Consider the following 17,364-nt stretch of genomic DNA (forward strand, 5'->3'; position numbering starts at 1 on the left):
CAAGCAGGCCTGGGGGTCACCTCTGCTCCAGGAGATCTTCCAGTGCTGTGCTAAGGGCTTGGATTGTAGAGACTTCTGCTGCCTTGCGTCTTCCCACGGAAGCTTTTAGGCTGGGTGGTGCCCACTGTGCAGAGGAAGAAACTGAGGCACAAAAGGCCTGGTTTCCCAAAGTAAATGGCAGCGTCTCTCCTTGTCTCTGTTCTCCATCCAGAGTTCAGATGGGGCAGGGGCGCCCTGGGTCGGTATAGGCTCCCATCCCCCAATCTTGTTTTTTGATAGTCTGGAGTCTGAACTGGAGATTTAAGTAGAAGAGGGTGGGGCTTCAGTATTAGGCAGAAAAATGGGGGCTCCTGAGCCCCCCTGAGACACTTTTGTCCCCTTGATTGGTTGGGGACCTGGGGAAAGAATCCAGGCCTCTAAGGGACTCCTGGAAAAGGGGACTTGGAGCCGTTCCGTTCCCTGGGCGCTGCAGCTGGGGGCGGGGCTGCGACCCAAAGTGGGTAATTGCACCCCCCAACTCTCATTTCAGGCACCCCCATCCGCAGCAGCCTTGGAGGCCAGAAACCCTTTATTCCTGGGCGCCCGCATGGGGTGGGGACCGGGAGGAGGGAGATGAGACGCCCGGGCCGGGAAGGGTCCCGAAACTCGAGCAATGGCCAAAAATAATAACACGGAGAAGGCTCTTTGCGCAAAAGAAGGAAGACAAACTGCGTCGCTCCGGGCAGGCGGCGTTACCTGGAGTCGGCGGGCGGCGGCCGCCGGAGCGATTACTCACCGCGTGGCGCACCCCACCCGCGGGCCGCTGAGTGGATTTTTCCGTGGCGGGGTGTGAATAGGTCCCGGGGGGAGAGCTTCTTACCGCTCTCCTCCTGGGAATCCCTACTACTGCGGTGCGGGACCCAGTTCCCGCGCAGGCCTGGGTCCCCGCTCCCACAGGGGACTACGTCTCTCCGTCTGCCCACGCAGGAGCTCCTTCTCGAGGCCCTCGGGGCACCCAGAGCAACCTCAAACCCATCCCGCGCGCGAGGGGGACAGCGCAGCCAGGGAGAAGGCGAAGGACTCCGTGCCTTCCTGCTTTTTCTCCTTTCTTCCAGCAAAGCCTGGGGCCGAGGCAACTCGCGGAGAATCGAAAAGAGGAAGGATGAGGTGGGAGGGCTGGGACCCGCGCGCCGAGGGCGTGGGGCTGGGGGTGACTTTTAGGCCCCTGGGAAGGCAGAGGGGCTGGAGATGCGGGTAGGCGGGACTCAGGGACCGCTCGGTGGGGGGGCGGGGCCAGAGCTGGGGTGGGGGCCGAGACAGAAGATTGGGCGGTGGAGGGGGGAATGGAGGAGCTGGGGACCAAAGGGGCCACTGAAGAGGCACTGGGCTGAGAGGAGGGTGCAGGGAAGTGGGCAGGGTTATGGAAACGGGATTGCGGGTGCCGGGTCCCAGACTGGGGGTGGGAAGCCTGGAGCTGGCAGGGTTGGAGAGGGAGGTCCTGGGCCGGTAGGGGTTGAGTAAGGGGGCTCTGGGCCGCGGGATAGGCGCGCAGCGGGTCGGCGCGCGAAGGCGGAGGCCGGACCCGTCCGGAGCCGCGCGACCCGGATGTTGCGCCAGCGGGCGTTGCGGGCGGCGGGGAGGCGGTGCGGGCCCGCCGCCCCCCCGGGCCGGGCGGGTCGGGGGCGGGGCCGGGCGGGGCCAGCGGCGCATTAGCGCCTTGTCATATTCGGCTGCCGCTGCAGGATTTGCTCCGGCCCTCCGCGTCCGCCCCAGCGACGGCGGGCGGCCTGGGCGCGCGGTCCTCCCGCAGCCCGGCCTGCGTCGTCGCGCCCTGCGCCGCGCGCCGCCGCCGCAGCCAGCCCTCCACCACCGACAGCGCTCTCTCCCCGGCAGCGCCGGTCCCCATGCCTGCTCGGGTCCGCGGTGTTCCCCGGCCTCTCGCCTCCGCCCACGCGCGGCGGCCGCCGCCGTTGCTGCCCCTGCTGCTGCTCTGCGTCCTCGGGGCGCCGCAAGCCGGATCAGGAGCCCGTGAGTACCCTGCGCCCCGCTCCTTCCCCCCTGCCAGTGCAGAGGGCGGGCGCCCCGGGGGCAGCCGCGGGGGGGAGGGGGCGCAGGCGCCACCTGGACGGCCGGGGAACAAAGGAAGGCGCCCCCCGCGCAGCCCTCGGGGCGCCCTCACCTGCGGGGCACACGGCGCCGCAGCCCACTGCCCAGAGTCCTGCTTCCGCGCCTGAGGCCCTGTTACCTGGGCAGCTGGGCCGAGGGCTCCAGGCCAGGCCCCGGGGGGCTGGGAAGATCGCGGCCTGAGACCCTCTGCACGCCAGGACGTGGCGGGCGCACGCGTCTGCTTCGGTAGACTCCGAGCCGCTGGGACTGCGGAGCACCGCTCCCAGGCGGGGGCGCACGCGGTTGGCGCGCTGGGTGCGGGCCCCCAGCGGGCCCCCCCAGGCGGAGGGATGAGCCCCACGGGGAGGGCGGGGCTGCAGGAGGGCCGCTCTGGCCGCCTGGCGCGCAGCCCGGGGTCCCCGGGGACTTGTCTCTCCACGGGCCGGCGCCACCGCCCTCCCCCTGCGGGACCCGGTGCACGGGGATCCGCGGAGTCCCCGCCACAGGCGGCGCTTAGAACCGTTTTCGGCCAGGCTGTGTCGGGCGGAGAACCTCCTGCAAGAGGAATCTTTGTGAGCGAGTGGGTGAGAGGGAGAGGGAGCGGGAGCCAGTGAGTCCGGGCACCGGCGGGCCCAAACTTTGAGGGGGCCCACTGGGAACCCCCTGCCCTACGGGCCAAGACCCCCGCCCTGGAGGGACTTCTGGCCTCAGGCACTCCGGGGCCCCCCATCCAAGGAACACCCCCGCAAGGATACGTCTCCATATCCAGACCCGCTCTGGGACACACCCAGAGACACACAAAGAATCACACTGGCTTGTGGCCCGTCACCCTCGCCCTCAAACTCGCGCACACTGCATCCCAGATGCACATTCGCACACCATCGCGGACGCACACATTCCATCTCCGACACACACATTCATGATCACACACATCCCACAGGGGAGGCGACCCAAGGGCACAGAGGCAGACACCACTCGCCCCAGACGTTCAGTCACTCCACGAACCCCATCCAGGCGCACGGGCCACCCCGGGGGTCGCCGGACACACACGGCTTCCAGGCTCACCCACCCTGTGCTGGGCTGTTTGTGGGCTGCCTGTAGGGCTCCTCCGGGAAGGGGCAGAGTGCGGGCATCCTCTAGGGGCACTTGCTGAAAGCCTGGCTCTCCCCTGGCATCTGAGCAGGTGAGGGGCTACCTCGGGCCCTCCCAGGGCCCCTGACGGCTCTGCCAGGCGGTGGGCAGCGCCTGTGAGTGCCACTGTGAGCGCCAAGCTTTGTTTTCAGCCAGTAGAGCAGCAGGCAAAGGTGTGTGGGGGTGGGAGGGGGGTGTTGTAAGTATGTTTTTTCCTTTAAGGGGGGAAGAAATTAAATAAAAGATTCTCACACCTCGGCAATATGTTTCTACTTACGGTGGTGTCTTAGCACCTGACCAGCAGGCGGGTGGGTCGTAAAGTGTCTGCAGGTACCAGCAGGACGGGAGATGGGGACCCCCGTGGGGACCCTGGGATGGAGGCCACCCTTCCGCCCTGGTTGCAGAGAATCTCACACTTTTCCCTTTTAAAACACATGGTGTTCCTTTTTAATAACGGCAGTGGCTCCAGATTGGGAAAAGAGGAGAGAAAAAACTTTTAAAGGCCCCAGCTCTGCGGGAAAGGAGGGGAGGCAGGGAGTGAAAAGGGGGCTGTTCAAAAGGCAACCTAGGGATCTGCTTTGGGGAGCCCTCTAGGAGGCCCTCCAAACCAAGCCAAGCCCCCACCAACTCCAGCTCAGTGGGTTGTTCCCAGCTGCTCCCCCGCCTGGCCTGGAATGTGTGCGTCCCTGTCCCCAGTGCCTTAGCCCATTGTTTGTGGAGGCCTGGAGGGAGTGCCTAGTCAGCCTGGACCCCAGAGCTGGGAGGGGCTGTCATCTTTGTAGTTCCTGGGGCTGCAGGCTTCTGTGCCCTCTGGACATTGGATTGCAATCACATCTCATTGATCTCCCCAACAAGTAGAACGTATTTCTCCTCCCATTTTGTGGAAGAGAAAATTGAGAACTGGAGAGGGGAAGTCAATTGCCCAGGTTCTCCCACTGGGGTTGCACCCATATCCTGGGAGGAGAAAGTGTCCTTCTGACCTTACCGGCTGGGGCTAAGAGGGTGGGAGACTGGCCTGTCCAGGCCCGCCTGGCCTTGCCTTCCCCCCACAACCCGTCACCGCTCCGTGTCCCCCGCCCAGCCCCGGGAGGGCAGCTGCAGCTGCTGGCAAGTGAGCCACGCCAGCCCAGGCCAGGCGGGTGTGGCAGAGGGGCAGTGCCCCCCAGCCAGGACCCCCCAGAGAGCCCCTTCCTGGCCAGGCCGTGGTGGCGGGTGTGGAGGCTGGAGGGGCGAGACCTACTCTAGGAGGGCTGAGAGGGGCCTGGGGTCTGGGCAGGCCTGGCCGTGCCTCCCACTCTGTTGGGGGGGCCCAGGCAGGAAGCGGTGGGTGGGCCAGGGCAGAGACGCTGGCACGCCCGAGTTCATGCAGAAGGAATTCCGAATTAGCGGGCGGCTGGCTGGCTGCCTGGGACCTCGGGCACACCCCTGGCCCCGCCCCGCCCCCCTCGCGCCGCCCCGCCTCCTCGGCTCTGGCCCGCTCAGCCGGCTCCTTCGCACGGACGCGGAGACCTCCGGCGAGCCCTGGGCCAAGCCCCAAGCGCAACTGCGATTCCAGGCTCCAGCAAGACAGAGCCCTTGAGCCAAGCTTGCCCCGGAAAATCATCAGGGCCGTCCCAAGAACCGTGTCCACCCCACCTCGCCCATCTGGGGCAGTGAGGGCAAGTGCCGGGCAGCGCTGGCATTCAGGGGGCCTCCGGGGGGCCGGGATCACCCTGTCCTTGGCTGCCATCTCTGCGAAGCTGGGCTGCCCTTGCCTCCTGCAGTCCCTTCTTCCAGCCGCCTGGGGAGTCCTTTTAATGCAAATCTCACCGCATCCCTCCCTCCTAGGCTGAGAACCCTGGAATCCCTCCTCCCTGCAGGTCAGGATCTCTGAGCTCTCAAACTTCATTTCCCACCGCTTCTGCCCCAGGACCTTGGCACTTGCAGCTCCCACTGCCTGGACATGCTCTGTTAGATAATGTCACAGCTACTTCTCTTACTTTATTCAGGTCTCTACTCAAAGGTCACCTCCCCAGACAGGCCCCCGGAGCTCCTGCCGCTGCTCTGTCTTCCTCCAGCTCCTGCTTTACTTTCTCCCCTATTTATTGTCTTAGATATTTATTTATTTATTTTTCCTGCTGCTTCCTTGGATTTGATGCCCACAAGGGCAGGACTTTTGTGTGTCTTGGTTATCATCCCAGTGCCCACAGATCCTGACACACGTAGGTACCCTGTGAAAGAATAGATGAACGCTTGAGCAAACAAAGGAGTGGATGAGTCTTTACAACCACTCTGGGTGGAAGGAGAAGCCCCTTTCCAGAGGCTCAGAGAAGTAAACACTGAGTCCGGGTGCCGTGGCTCACGCCTGTCATCCCAGCACTTTGGGAAGCCAAGGCAGGTGGATCACTGGAGGTCAAGAGTTCGAGACCAGCCTGGCCAACATGGAGACACTCTGTCTCTCCTAAAAATACAAAAATTAGCTAGCTGGGCATGGAGGTTACGGTGAGCCGAGATTGTGCCCCTGCACTCCAGCCTGGGTGACAGAGCTAAACTCTGTCTCAAAAAAAAAAAAAAAAAAAAAGAAAAACTGAGTCAGGCTGTGGGCATTCGAGTCCGGGTCAACTTGGTTTAAAGATCTCGTGGGAAAACGTTGTCTCCAACAGTATTTTCACTCCACTCAAACAACCCCGTGAGGTTCGTTTTGTTGGTTTTTATAAATTTAAATTTAAATTTAAATTTTTTGTTTCTTTTTTGAGACACGGTCTCACTGTCATCTAGGCTGGAGTGCAGTGGTGCAGTCATGGCTCACTGCAGCCTCAACTTCCCGGGCTCCAGTGATCCTCCTGCCTCAACCTCTCAAGTAGCTAAGACCACAGGCATGGGCCACCACCCCTCCCCACCTGGCTAATTTTGTATTTTGGTAGAGACAGGGTTTTACCATGTTGCCCAGGCTGGTCTCAAACTCCTGACCTCACGTATTACTCCCACCTCCACCTCCCAAAGTGCTGGGATTACAGGTGTGAGCCACCGCATCCAACCAACCCCATGACATTGATGCCATGATGCCCACTTCCCAGATGGGGAAACTGAGACTCAGAGGCATCAGGAGGTTGGCCTGTGCACCCCCTCCTTCTCTGGGCCTTGGTTTCCCTATGGACAAAATAGGTTCTTCTTAGGTTCTGGTCTCTAGAAGGGGAACTCCTGGGCTGCCCTGATGGCCAGCAGGAGAGGAGGCATCAGCCACCCATGGGCATCCCCAAGGCTCCTGTGCCTAGCACCCGACTCACACACAATCTGGTTCAGGAAATCCTTTCCCCTCTGACTTTCACAGTAGCCCGGGAGACAAAGAGCTTTCTCGTTCCCGCTTTGCAGATGAGGAAAACTGAGTGGAGGGAAAGAGCAATGATGTCAAGTCCCTTTGGATGGAAGTTGGGGATGTGCAGTTTGCCAGGGCTGCCTTTAGTCCCAGAGGTAGGCAGTGTGGAGCAGAACTTTGGAGACCAGAAAATCTGGGCCTAACTAGTCTGGCCTTCCCTCATTCCAGCAAGGAAATTCAATCTTTCAGAGCCAGAGTTTTTTCATCCTTAACATGAGCAGGATTGGCCGAGAAAATGTAGGTAAAGTCTTAGCCCAGTATTCAGAACACAAGTGCCCAATAAATGGTGCTCTTAGGCCGGGTGCGATGACTCACGCCTGTCATCCCAGCACTTTGGGAGGCTGAGGCGGGTAGATCACTTGAGGTCAGGCGTTCGAGACTAGCCTGGCCAACATGGCGAAACCTCGACTCTACTAAAAATACAGGCTGGGTGCGGTGGTTCACCCCTGTAATCCTAGCACTTTGGGAGGCTGAGGCAGGCAGATCACGAGGTCAGGAGTTAGAGACCAGCCTGACCAGCACGGTGAAACCACATCTCTACGAAAAATACAAAACTTAGCCAGTCATGGTGGCAGGCGCCTGTAATCTCAGCTACTTGGGAGGCTGAGGCAGGAGAATCGCTTGAAACTGGGAGGTGGAGGTTGCAGTGAGCCAAGATAGTGCCGTTGCACTCCAGCCTGGGTGACAGAGGGAGACTCTATCTCAAAAAATAATCATCATCATAAATGGTGCTCTTAATGATTCAAGCAAGGGCCAGGGCTTTCATTTTAAGCAGTGCCCCTCCCCCACAGAAACACCTACTATGTGCGAGGCTCTGGGAGTATCACAGGAAGAACCCACAATCGTTTGTTTCTAGTTGCCAAAAAAGAAAAATGAAATGAGAATGAAAAATAAAGAAGGTTAGGCACAGTAGCTCACGCCTGTGATCCCAGGACTTTGGGAGGCCAAGGTGGGAGGATCGCTTGAGGCCTGGAGTTCAAGACCAGCCTGAGCAAACTAGCAAGACCTCATCTCTAAAAAAATATTTAAAAATCAGCCAGGTGTGGTGGTGCACACCTGTAGTCCTAGCCACTCAGGAGCTGAGATGAGGGAGGATCGCTTGAACCCAGGAGATCGAGGCTGCAGTGAGCTGTGATCATGCCACTGTACTCCAGCCTGGCCAACAGAGTGAGACCCTGTCGCTAAAAAAATAAAAAGCAAAGCATGCCTGGGTGTGTTGGCTCACTTCTGTAATCCCAGCACTTTGAGAGGCTGAGGGAGGTGGATCACAAGGTCAGGAGTTCAAGACCAGCCTGGCCAATATGGTGAAACCCCATCTCTACTAAAAATACAAAAGTTAGTCAGGCGTGATGGTGCACACCTGTAGTCCCAGCTACTCTGGAGGCTGAGGCAGAAGAATTGCTTGAACCCGGGAGGCAGAGGTTGCAGTGAGCCGAGATCGCGCCATTGCACTCCAGCCTGGGTGACAGAGCGAGACTCCGTCTCAAAAAAACAAAGCAAAGCATGATGTTTATCATAACGATGTGCTAAGCAAGAGTCACTTGGACCCGAATGAACCTGTATGCCCGAGTTGTGTGACCGCTCAGAGAACCTTAAGCACGTCAGTGATGAAGAGTTTTGGAAGGCTCCAGTGTTGGAGTCAGACAGACCTGGACAACTCTAGGTCTGTCAGTTTGTCCACCAGTGTTGCCTTGGGCATTTAACCCAACTGATCTTTGCTTTCCCTATCTGTAAAATGGGGGACAATCATTAACAGTGCCTTCTCAGGACTACCATGAACCCTGGAGGTCCTGGCACGGTCGGGGGCTTGGAGGGTCCCCGCCCTGACCTGACACGTGCTCCTCTTTGACCCCAGACACAGCTGTGATTAGCCCCCAGGATCCCACACTTCTCATCGGCTCCTCCCTGCTGGCCACCTGCTCAGTGCACGGAGACCCGCCAGGAGCCACTGCCGAGGGCCTCTACTGGACCCTCAACGGGCGCCGCCTGCCCCCCGAGCTCTCCCGTGTGCTCAACGCCTCCACCTTGGCTCTGGCCCTGGCCAACCTCAACGGGTCCAGGCAGCAGTCGGGGGACAACCTTGTGTGCCACGCCCGCGACGGCAGCATCCTGGCTGGCTCCTGCCTCTATGTTGGCCGTAAGTCGGCACCCAGAATACCCCAGGGGTAGCCCTTGGGAGCGGCATCTCCCACTGGAGAGAGGCATGAATCGTGGGCCTTCTGGCTGGGGGATGAGTGGTGGGCACACTGGCACGGCTATGCAGGTCTTTGAGGTGGGAATGAGAACCTGGAGATCCGGTCGGGCGAGGTGGCTCATGCCTGTAAGCCCAGCACTTTAGGAGGCTGAGGTGGGCGGATCACTTGAAGCCAGGAGATCAAGGCCAGCCTGGCCAACATGGCGAAACCCCGTCTCTACTGAAAATACAAAAATTAGCCGGGCGTGCTGACAGGCACCTGTAATCCCAGCTACTTGGGAGGCTGAGACAGGAGAATCGCTTGAACCCGGGGGTGGAGGTTGCAGTGAACTGAGATGGCACCATTGCACTCCAGCCTGGGGGACAGAGCGAGACTTTGCCTTGAAAAAAGAAAAAGAACCTGGAGATCGGGTCACCAGCCTGTCAAGAGCCCGTGCAGGTGTCACATCAACTGTGCTGGCACTTCTCAGCAAAGGGCTGAGACTGTCCTATCTGCCCTCCTTCCACTCCAAGGTGGGGGCCTGGCAGGTGGGCAGCAACCCCTTGGCCCAGGCTCAGCTGGTCCAGACCCTCAGCCAGCTTCCTGCACCCTCCCCCTCTCCCAGTGCCCCCAGAGAAACCCGTCAACATCAGCTGCTGGTCCAAGAACATGAAGGACTTGACCTGCCGCTGGACGCCAGGGGCCCACGGGGAGACCTTCCTCCACACCAACTACTCCCTCAAGTACAAGCTTAGGTTAGTGGTGGCCCGAGGGCGATGTGTGTGTCCCAGACTGGCTCTGTGACCTTGACCAATGCGGACCCTCTCTGAGCCCCCATGCACTGTCTGCACCCTGAGACTGCCATGGTGAGGTCTGGGGGCCAGAAGGAACCCTCATACGTCCTGTCCCCCTTCCATCCCTGCAGGTGGTATGGGCAGGACAACACGTGTGAGGAGTACCACACAGTGGGGCCCCACTCCTGCCACATCCCCAAGGACCTGGCTCTCTTTACGCCCTATGAGATCTGGGTGGAGGCCACCAACCGCCTGGGCTCTGCCCGCTCCGATGTGCTCACACTGGATATCCTGGATGTGGGTGAGCCCCTAGTGTCTGCTAGGCCCCTCCCTCGGGCACCAGCCTGGCCCACCGGGCATCCCGAGAGGTCCCTGTGCCTTCTCATTTTTCCTGGGATCCCGCCTGCCCCTCCCCAGCCCAGCAACTCCTGGGCTGTCCCTGCTGGTTAGAGGGAAGGTAGGTAAGTAGCTGAGCATCCGCTCATCAGTCCGCAGCCCCCAGAAACAGCCACGATACCCCCACTCTACGGAGAACACCTGGCCTGGCCACGCCACCTCCCCCTCGGCAGCCCAGGTGTGCAGGAGGGGGCCCTGGGGAGAGGGGAAGGGGACGCCCAGGTCGGGAGGCGCCCCAGGAAGCCGAGGCCTGGAGCTGGGGGGCGCAGGGCGGGAGGCAGGAAATGGATGATCTGTGAGCAGAATTGAGCCTAATCTAATTAGGGTGTTTCTCAGCCCCAAGCAGGCCTGTGCCTTAACCCTTTAGGCCCCTCACCAAGGCCTCAGGGGGAGAGGCCAGCTCACCCTGCTGCCCTCAGGGGCCCCCAGAAGGATCCTCAGCCCCCCCAACACACACGTACTCCGGGGTTGTAGCCCCCATCCCTACTCCCACAGCCTCACTCTTCCCCACATCCTAAAGCTACAATGGGAAAATTCTAAGCCTCAGTTGCTTCTCTGCACCCAGCAAAATGTCACATCAAAGATTTCAGTAAGAGTGGAAGGGAGGTGAGAGTGGGGAGGGGGTGGCAGGCGGGTTCTCAGAAGGCTGACGGCCTGACAGCCCCCTGACCTCCTAAGCATGATAATAATATCATCAACCCTGCAGTGTCTGCTTTCCCATAGTCAGTTGAAGATAGGATTATGTTTCGCCCGTCACAGATAATAATGGTGATAACAGCTAACATTAATTAGGTGCTGAGTGTTTCTCCAAAATTATATATGGTGTAATCCACCAATCCTGGGGGTGGGGGCAGAGGGAGGAGGAGGAAAACAGAGGCAGTTGCCATCTGGGCCAAGTGCCCTGGGCCACACTGCTGGGGGGAGTTAAACGCAGACAGTTCCAGGCTGAAAGCGGCCCTCCGCCCCGCAGTGACCACGGATCCCCCGCCCGATGTGCACGTGAGCCGCGTCGGGGGCCTGGAGGACCAGCTGAGCGTGCGCTGGGTGTCGCCACCCGCCCTCAAGGATTTCCTCTTTCAAGCCAAATACCAGATCCGCTACCGAGTGGAGGATAGTGTGGACTGGAAGGTGATCCGCCCATTCCCTGACTCCGCCCCTGTTCCTGCCAGGCCCCGCCCCCGTTCCTGCCAGGCCCCGCCCTCTACTCTGACCCTGTCCTGGCTGTCCAGGTGGTGGACGATGTGAGCAACCAGACCTCCTGCCGCCTGGCCGGCCTGAAACCCGGCACCGTGTACTTCGTGCAAGTGCGCTGCAACCCCTTTGGCATCTACGGCTCCAAGAAAGCCGGGATCTGGAGTGAGTGGAGCCACCCCACAGCCGCCTCCACCCCCCGCAGTGGTGAGCACCCCTCTAGGGCCGGGTGATCCAGCGGCCAGTCCCAAACCAGCTAGAGCCTCTGTTTCCTTGTTTTCTTTTCTTTTTCTTTTCTTTTTTTTTTTTTTTTTTTTTGTTCTTTTGAGATGCAGTCTCATTCTGTCGGGCAGTGGCGTGATCTGCACTCACTGCAACCTCTGGCTCCCGGTTTCAAGGGATTCTCCTACCTCAGCCTCCCGAGTAGCTGGGACTACAGGCACGCACCAACATGCACAGCTAATTTCTGTATTTTTTTTTTTTTTTTTTTTTTTTTTTTGAGACGGAGTCTTGCTCTGTCGCGTCTGGAGTGCATGTGCCGGATCTCAGCCACTGCAAGCTCCTGCCTCCCGTGTGTACGATTCTCCTGCCTCGCCTCGGATAGCTGGGACTACAGCGCACCACCCGCCCGGACTAGTTTTTTGCATTTAGTAGAGCGGGGTTTCCACCGTGTTTAGCAGGATGGTCTCCATCTCTGCTACCTCGTGATTCAGCCCGTCTCGGACCTCCCAAAGTGCCTTGGATTACAGGCTTGAGCACACGCGCCCGGCCTTAATTCTGTATTTTACAGTAAGACGGGGTTTCACTTGTTGGTCCAGGCTGGCCTCGAAACTAACCTGACTCAGGTGATCTGCCCATTTCAAGGCGCCTCCCAAAGTGCTGGGAATGACATGGTGAGCCACCGTGCCCAGCCTGTTTCCTGGTTGTCTCCAAGAGAGTAGAGGTCTCAAACTGGGTGCCCTGAGCTGAATGGGCCCTTGAGATCTATTTTCTTTGGTTCCTGTTTGTTTGGTAAAAAAAAAAAAAAAGTTTTGACACTTAGTTAGAAATTTAAAGCCAGAAAGTTTTTACACAAATATCCTAGTATTCCTCTAGAAAATAATAAATTCTCTAGCTGGGGCGCGGTGGCTCAAGCCTGTTAATCCCAGCACTTTGGTGATTGCCGAGACGAGGATCACGATTTGAGATCGAGACATCCTGGCTAACTAGGAAAACCGTTCTACTAAAAAATATTACTAGCCGGCGATGGTGTGGTGGTGCTGTAAGTCCCAGTACTCGGTAGATGGCTGAGGCAGGAGGATTCGGTACCCGGGAGGCGGAGCTGCAGTGATCGAGATACCGGCATGCACCACTGCACTCCAGCTTGGGCGACAGAGCGAGACTCCTTAAAAAAAAATAAAAAATAAATAAAAAAAAAGAAAATGTAACAGCATGGCCGACAGCCCCCACTAGCAGTGGTAGCAGTGGTCACCCCTTCCCAGGACCCTCACTCTCCATTTGCCCATCCCCACCTGGCCTGTTTTGGACACTCAGACTCCCTCCTAAGAGGGCCAGCGAGGCCAGGCGCGGTGGCTCATGCCTGTAATCCCAGCACTTTGGAAGACTGAGGCTAGCAGATCACGAGGTCAGGAGATAGAGACCATCCTGGCTAACACGGTGAAACCCCATCTCTATTAAAAATACAAAAAATTAGCCGGGTGTGGTGGCAGGAGCCTGTAGTCCCAGCTACTTGGGAGGCTGAGGCAGGAGAACAGCATGAACCTGGGAGGCAGAGCTTGCAGTGAGCCGAGATCGCTCCTCTACACTCCAACCTGGTCAACAGAGCGAGACTCCGTCTCAAAAAAAAAGAGGGCCAGCGAGTTTGAGACCCCTGCTTCTAAGGCCAATGGGCTGCCAACTCCCACTTTGATGGGCCTCAGTTTCCCCTTCTGATCAAAGCAGGGGGATGGGAATGATTAGGTGCCTAGATCTGCCTCCTCTTGCTGTCTGGGGTTTCTCTGGGTCCACAGGCCTCTACTCTCTCTTTTGTGAAATGAAACAAAAGCTGTTACTTGGAATGTCTGGCCTCCATTTCCCCATCTGGAAGGTAGGGTCGAGAATCCCACTTGCCTTGGGCTGTCGTGAGGGTTGGATGACATAATTTGTGGCAAATGTCCACATGGTGGGTGCCACCTAAGTGCTTGCAGGCAGTTGGCATGGAGGTACTTATTGTCCCGTCCCCCCAGGGTTTCACTGCAAGGGAGACCTCTTTTTCTCAGGTGAGGACACTGAGGCTCTAGGAGGTCACACGGGTCTGAACTTAGTTCACGGGGAAGTCCAAGCTCACTCTGGCACGTGAGATGATGGGAAACTGAGGCCCCGAGAGGGTCCCAGAGCTAGGGAGGGGTAGAGTCAGGCTCCAGCCAGCTCCCCAGCCCCTATCCCGGGCCCCTCCAGGTTCGGGCGGGAGCAAGCGCAGCCGGGAAGGGCCTGAGCCTTGGCCCCTGCTCGTGCCCGGCACCTGCGATTCTTGCACAGGAGCCAGCAGGCCGCTGCGTCCGCAGGGGAGGCTGGGGAGGCCGGGGAAGGCCAGCAGGGGCGGCGGGGGCCGGGGCCGTGCCAGGGCCTGTCAGCGGGTCCCCGGCTTTATTTATGACGTGAGGTCGATGTCCTTATCCGCCGGCCTGCTGGGGGGCTGGCTGCAGCCGGCAGCTGGACCGACAGGCAGGCCTCCCACCTGGCCCTCCCGGCCCACTCCCTGTCCCATGGGCCCATGCTGGGGACTGTCCCATGGGGTCATCTTGCACTCGGTCTCCCTTCATCTGTCACTCTTCCTCTGTGTCTCTGTCTCGATCTCTTTGTCCCTATGTCCCCAGGGTTTCTGTCCTACCCTGATCAGGCCCTTTCCTCCTGGGCTGACCCCCTTCGCTTTCACCTACCCTGCGTCTCCATCTCTCCATCTCTGGCCTCGGCTCTCTCATCCGTGCGTCTTTCTTCCTTTCTCTTTTTCAGCCCCCTGCCCTGTCTGTCTCTGTGTCTCATCCCCCCCGGCTCTGGCCTCTCTCATTCTCCCCTCCCCCACTCCACTCGCACCTGGCTCAGGCCACAGGAATCGGGTTCCTGGAGGAGATGTGGAGGAGGAGCCCCTTCCTTCCCCCCCCCCCCCACCTCCCCAGGGGCGCAACCGGGCCAGGGGCGCAGCTGGGCTGCTGTGCAGGGCCTCGGGGAGGACTCGGTCCCTGAGAAACCGGGAGGGAGGTTCCCCGAGGGGAACATGGTCCTGCCGCGCAGGGGTCTTCCCTCTCCTGCTCGCGCGCACCCCCTGCCGGGCGCGCCCTGACACTGCCGCTCCGCCCACCACCAGAGCGCTCGGGCCCGGGCGGCGGGGCGTGCGAGCCGCGGGGCGGAGAGCCGAGCTCGGGGCCGGTGCGGCGCGAGCTCAAGCAGTTCCTGGGCTGGCTCAAGAAGCACGCGTACTGCTCCAACCTCAGCTTCCGCCTCTACGACCAGTGGCGTGCTTGGATGCAGAAGTCGCACAAAACCCGCAACCAGGTAGGAAGGAGGGACCCGCGGGCGTGGGGGTGGGGACAGGGAGCTGGGGGGCCCAGGAAACAGGGGAGGGGGAAGAAAGCAGGCTGGGGACGCAGGTCTGCAGCCCCCACGACACCTTTGCCTTCCTTCCAAGCACAGGACGAGGGGATCCTGCCCTCGGGCAGACGGGGCACGGCGAGAGGTAAGGTGGGCCTGAATGGGTGTGCGGGAGGGAGCAAGGGGAGGGCCCCTTCCGGTGGCTGCAGTTCTTCTTCACACCCCCCACGCCTCCCAACCCCAGCCTTAGAGTCGCTGAGATGGAATCCGTCCTCTTCCTTTGTTATTTATCAGCATTTATTTAGCACTTACTGTATAACTGGCATTGTCTCCTTTAGCCTAAGAACATTCAATGCCCTGAAAATGTCTGAAGTGGAATCTCCTCCGAAATGAATGAACATACTCACCCTACTTAGCACGTATGGGCGCCTACTGCATACTGGCCCCACGCCAAGTGCTTTACCTGCAGCTCAGATAGCCTCGCCAAGGCCCAGAGAGGGGCAGGATCCTGCCCAAAGTCACACAGCCAGAAGCGGTGGGAACAGGACCCGAATTAGGGCTCCTTCAGTGGCTCTGTGGTGCGGCCCTCTCCCGGGCTCCCTGCTTAGCTCGGCTTCCCCTCTGCCTGCAGGTCCTGCCAGATAAGCTCTAGGGGCGCAGGCCACCCTCCCTGCCACATGGAGACGCAGAGGCCGAACCCAAACTGGGGCCACCTCTGTACCCTCACTTCAGGGCACCTGAGCCACCCTCAGCAGGAGCTGGGGTGGCCACTGAGCTCCAACGGCCATAACAGCTCTGACTCCCACGTGAGGCCACCCTTGGGTGCACCCCAGTGTGTGTGTGTGTGTGTGAGGGTTGGTTGAGTTGCCTAGAACCCCTGCCAGGGCTGGGGGTGAGAAGGGGAGTCATTACTCCCCGCTACCTAGGGCCCCTCCAAGAGTCCTTTTAAATAAATGAGCTATTTAGGTGCTGTGATTGTGAAGGTGAGTTTGGGGCCTACCTGGCCTGGGGTGGGGGCTGTAAGATTTTAGGGGAATGTGAGGCATCTTAATGACCCTTTGAGATTAGAATTTTCACGTCTCAGGACTTCAGACTGTCTCTCCAGTATTTGCAAGGTCTGATTCTGAACTCCTTGGAGAATGTGATTCAAAATACCTGAGTTGGCTGGTCCCGAAGGTTCATGCCTGTAATCCCAGAACTTTGGGAGGCCAAGCTGGGAGCATTGCTCGAGGCCAGGAGTTGGAGACCAGCCTGGGCAACAAAGGGAGACCTCATCTTTACTAAAAGTAAAAAATCGGCTGGGCGCGGTGGCTCACGCCTGTAATCCCAGCACTTTGGGAGGCTGAGGCAGGTGGACCAAATGAGGTCAGGAGTTGGAGACCACCCTGACCAACATAGAGAAACCCCATCTCTACTAAAAATACAAAATAACTGGGCGTGGTGGCGCATGCCTGTAATTCCAACTACTCAGGAGGCTGAGGCAGGAGAATCACTTGAACCCAGGAGGTGCAGGTTGCAGTAAGCCGAGATGGTACCACTGTACTCCAGCCTGGGCAACAAGAACAAAACTCTATCTCAAAAAAAAAAAAAAAAAAAAAAGAACTGGGCTCATGGTGGCATGTGCCTGTAGTCCCAGCTACTTGGGAGGCTGAGGCAGGAGGATCGCTTGAGCCGAGGGAAGCCCAGGCTGCAGTGAGCCGTGATCTCACCACTGCACTCCAGTCTGGGTGACAGAGCAAGACCCTGTCTCAAGTAAAAAAAAAACCTCAGAGTTTCTAGGGAGGATGGGAGTCTTCTACCCATAATCCCTGGCTCTGTGGGGGTCCCCCGCTCCCCAGGCACACTGGCTGCAGTACCCTAGGACACAGAGATGGCAGAGCGGCTGCAGAGGAAGAGCTTTTTATTGTGGGAGGTGTCTCGAACTGCACGAAGGTCAGCAGCGCAGTGGGGCGTGACCCCAGCCAGCTGGCGGTTAGGGCTGGGCTGGACGCCATCCGCCCCTTTTCCCATCTCCCTTGGCGCATCCCTGGGGAGCCGCCATCACTCGGCAGATTCCGCATCAAACCTGAGGTCCTGGAGAACCTCGCTGATCGCCTCCATGGTTTTAATTACCCTACAAGAGCGGATGGGAACTATAAATAAAACCCAGATGGGGCGAATTAGCTGCTGCGGCTGTGGTGAGCCCCGGGCCCTCCTGCCCGCCGTCAAAGCTCCAGGCAGCACGGAGGGACCGCTTAGGTGCTTGGGAGAAGGGGTGGCCCCATAGGTCACAGTGGGCTGAGAGAAAAGGCCATCTGGGCTCTGGGCACGGTGGCTTACGCGTGTAATCCAGCATTTTGGGAAGAGGCAGGCGGATCACCTGAGGTCAGGAGTTCAAAACCGGTCTGGCCAACATGGCAAAACCCTGTCTTTACTAAAAATACAAGAACTAGCCAAGCGTGGGGGTGGGCATCTGTAATTCAAGCTACTTGGGAGACTGAGGCAGAAGAATCGCTTGAACCTGGGAGGCAGAGGTTGCGGTGAGCCAAGATCGCGCCATTGCACTCCAGCCTGGGTGACAGAGCAAGACTCTGTCTCAAAAAATAGAAAGAAAAAAACGGGGGGGGGGGGGGGGGGAGTGATGGGGGGGGGGTTTTAAGGTCTTAAAATACTTTACTTGTTGTGACGTAGT

General features: G+C 59.1%; 1 protein-coding gene across 1 annotated transcript; it reads left to right on the forward strand.

Annotated features, from left to right (window-relative positions):
* Window positions 1–1,669: 1,669 nt before the first annotated feature.
* CRLF1 (cytokine receptor like factor 1) lies at window positions 1,670–15,675 on the forward strand. The gene is made up of 9 exons (XM_017879425.1): window positions 1,670–2,007; window positions 8,427–8,708; window positions 9,371–9,500; window positions 9,671–9,840; window positions 10,906–11,063; window positions 11,165–11,333; window positions 14,470–14,657; window positions 14,796–14,838; window positions 15,325–15,675. The coding sequence occupies exons 1-9, from the start codon at window positions 1,884–1,886 to the stop codon at window positions 15,336–15,338; spliced, it is 1,278 nt and encodes a 425-aa protein (XP_017734914.1). The 5' UTR covers window positions 1,670–1,883; the 3' UTR covers window positions 15,339–15,675.
* Window positions 15,676–17,364: the final 1,689 nt, after the last annotated feature.

This window comes from Rhinopithecus bieti, unplaced genomic scaffold (assembly GCF_001698545.2).
Source record: "Rhinopithecus bieti isolate Rb0 unplaced genomic scaffold, ASM169854v2 scaffold_9899, whole genome shotgun sequence".
NCBI lineage: Eukaryota > Metazoa > Chordata > Mammalia > Primates > Cercopithecidae > Rhinopithecus > Rhinopithecus bieti.

What these genes read in the sequence shown, in the direction of transcription:
- CRLF1 (XM_017879425.1), top strand. Translation starts at nt 1,884, where the DNA reads ATGCCTGCTCGGGTCCGCGGTGTTCCCCGGCCTCTCGCCTCCGCCCAC. An exon ending in CTCCTGCCTCTATGTTGGCC is followed by an intron (nt 8,709 to 9,370) that starts GTAAGTCGGCAC and finishes CCCCTCTCCCAG; the next exon opens with TGCCCCCAGAGAAACCCGTC. An exon ending in ACTGGATATCCTGGATGTGG is followed by an intron (nt 9,841 to 10,905) that starts GTGAGCCCCTAG and finishes TCCGCCCCGCAG; the next exon opens with TGACCACGGATCCCCCGCCC.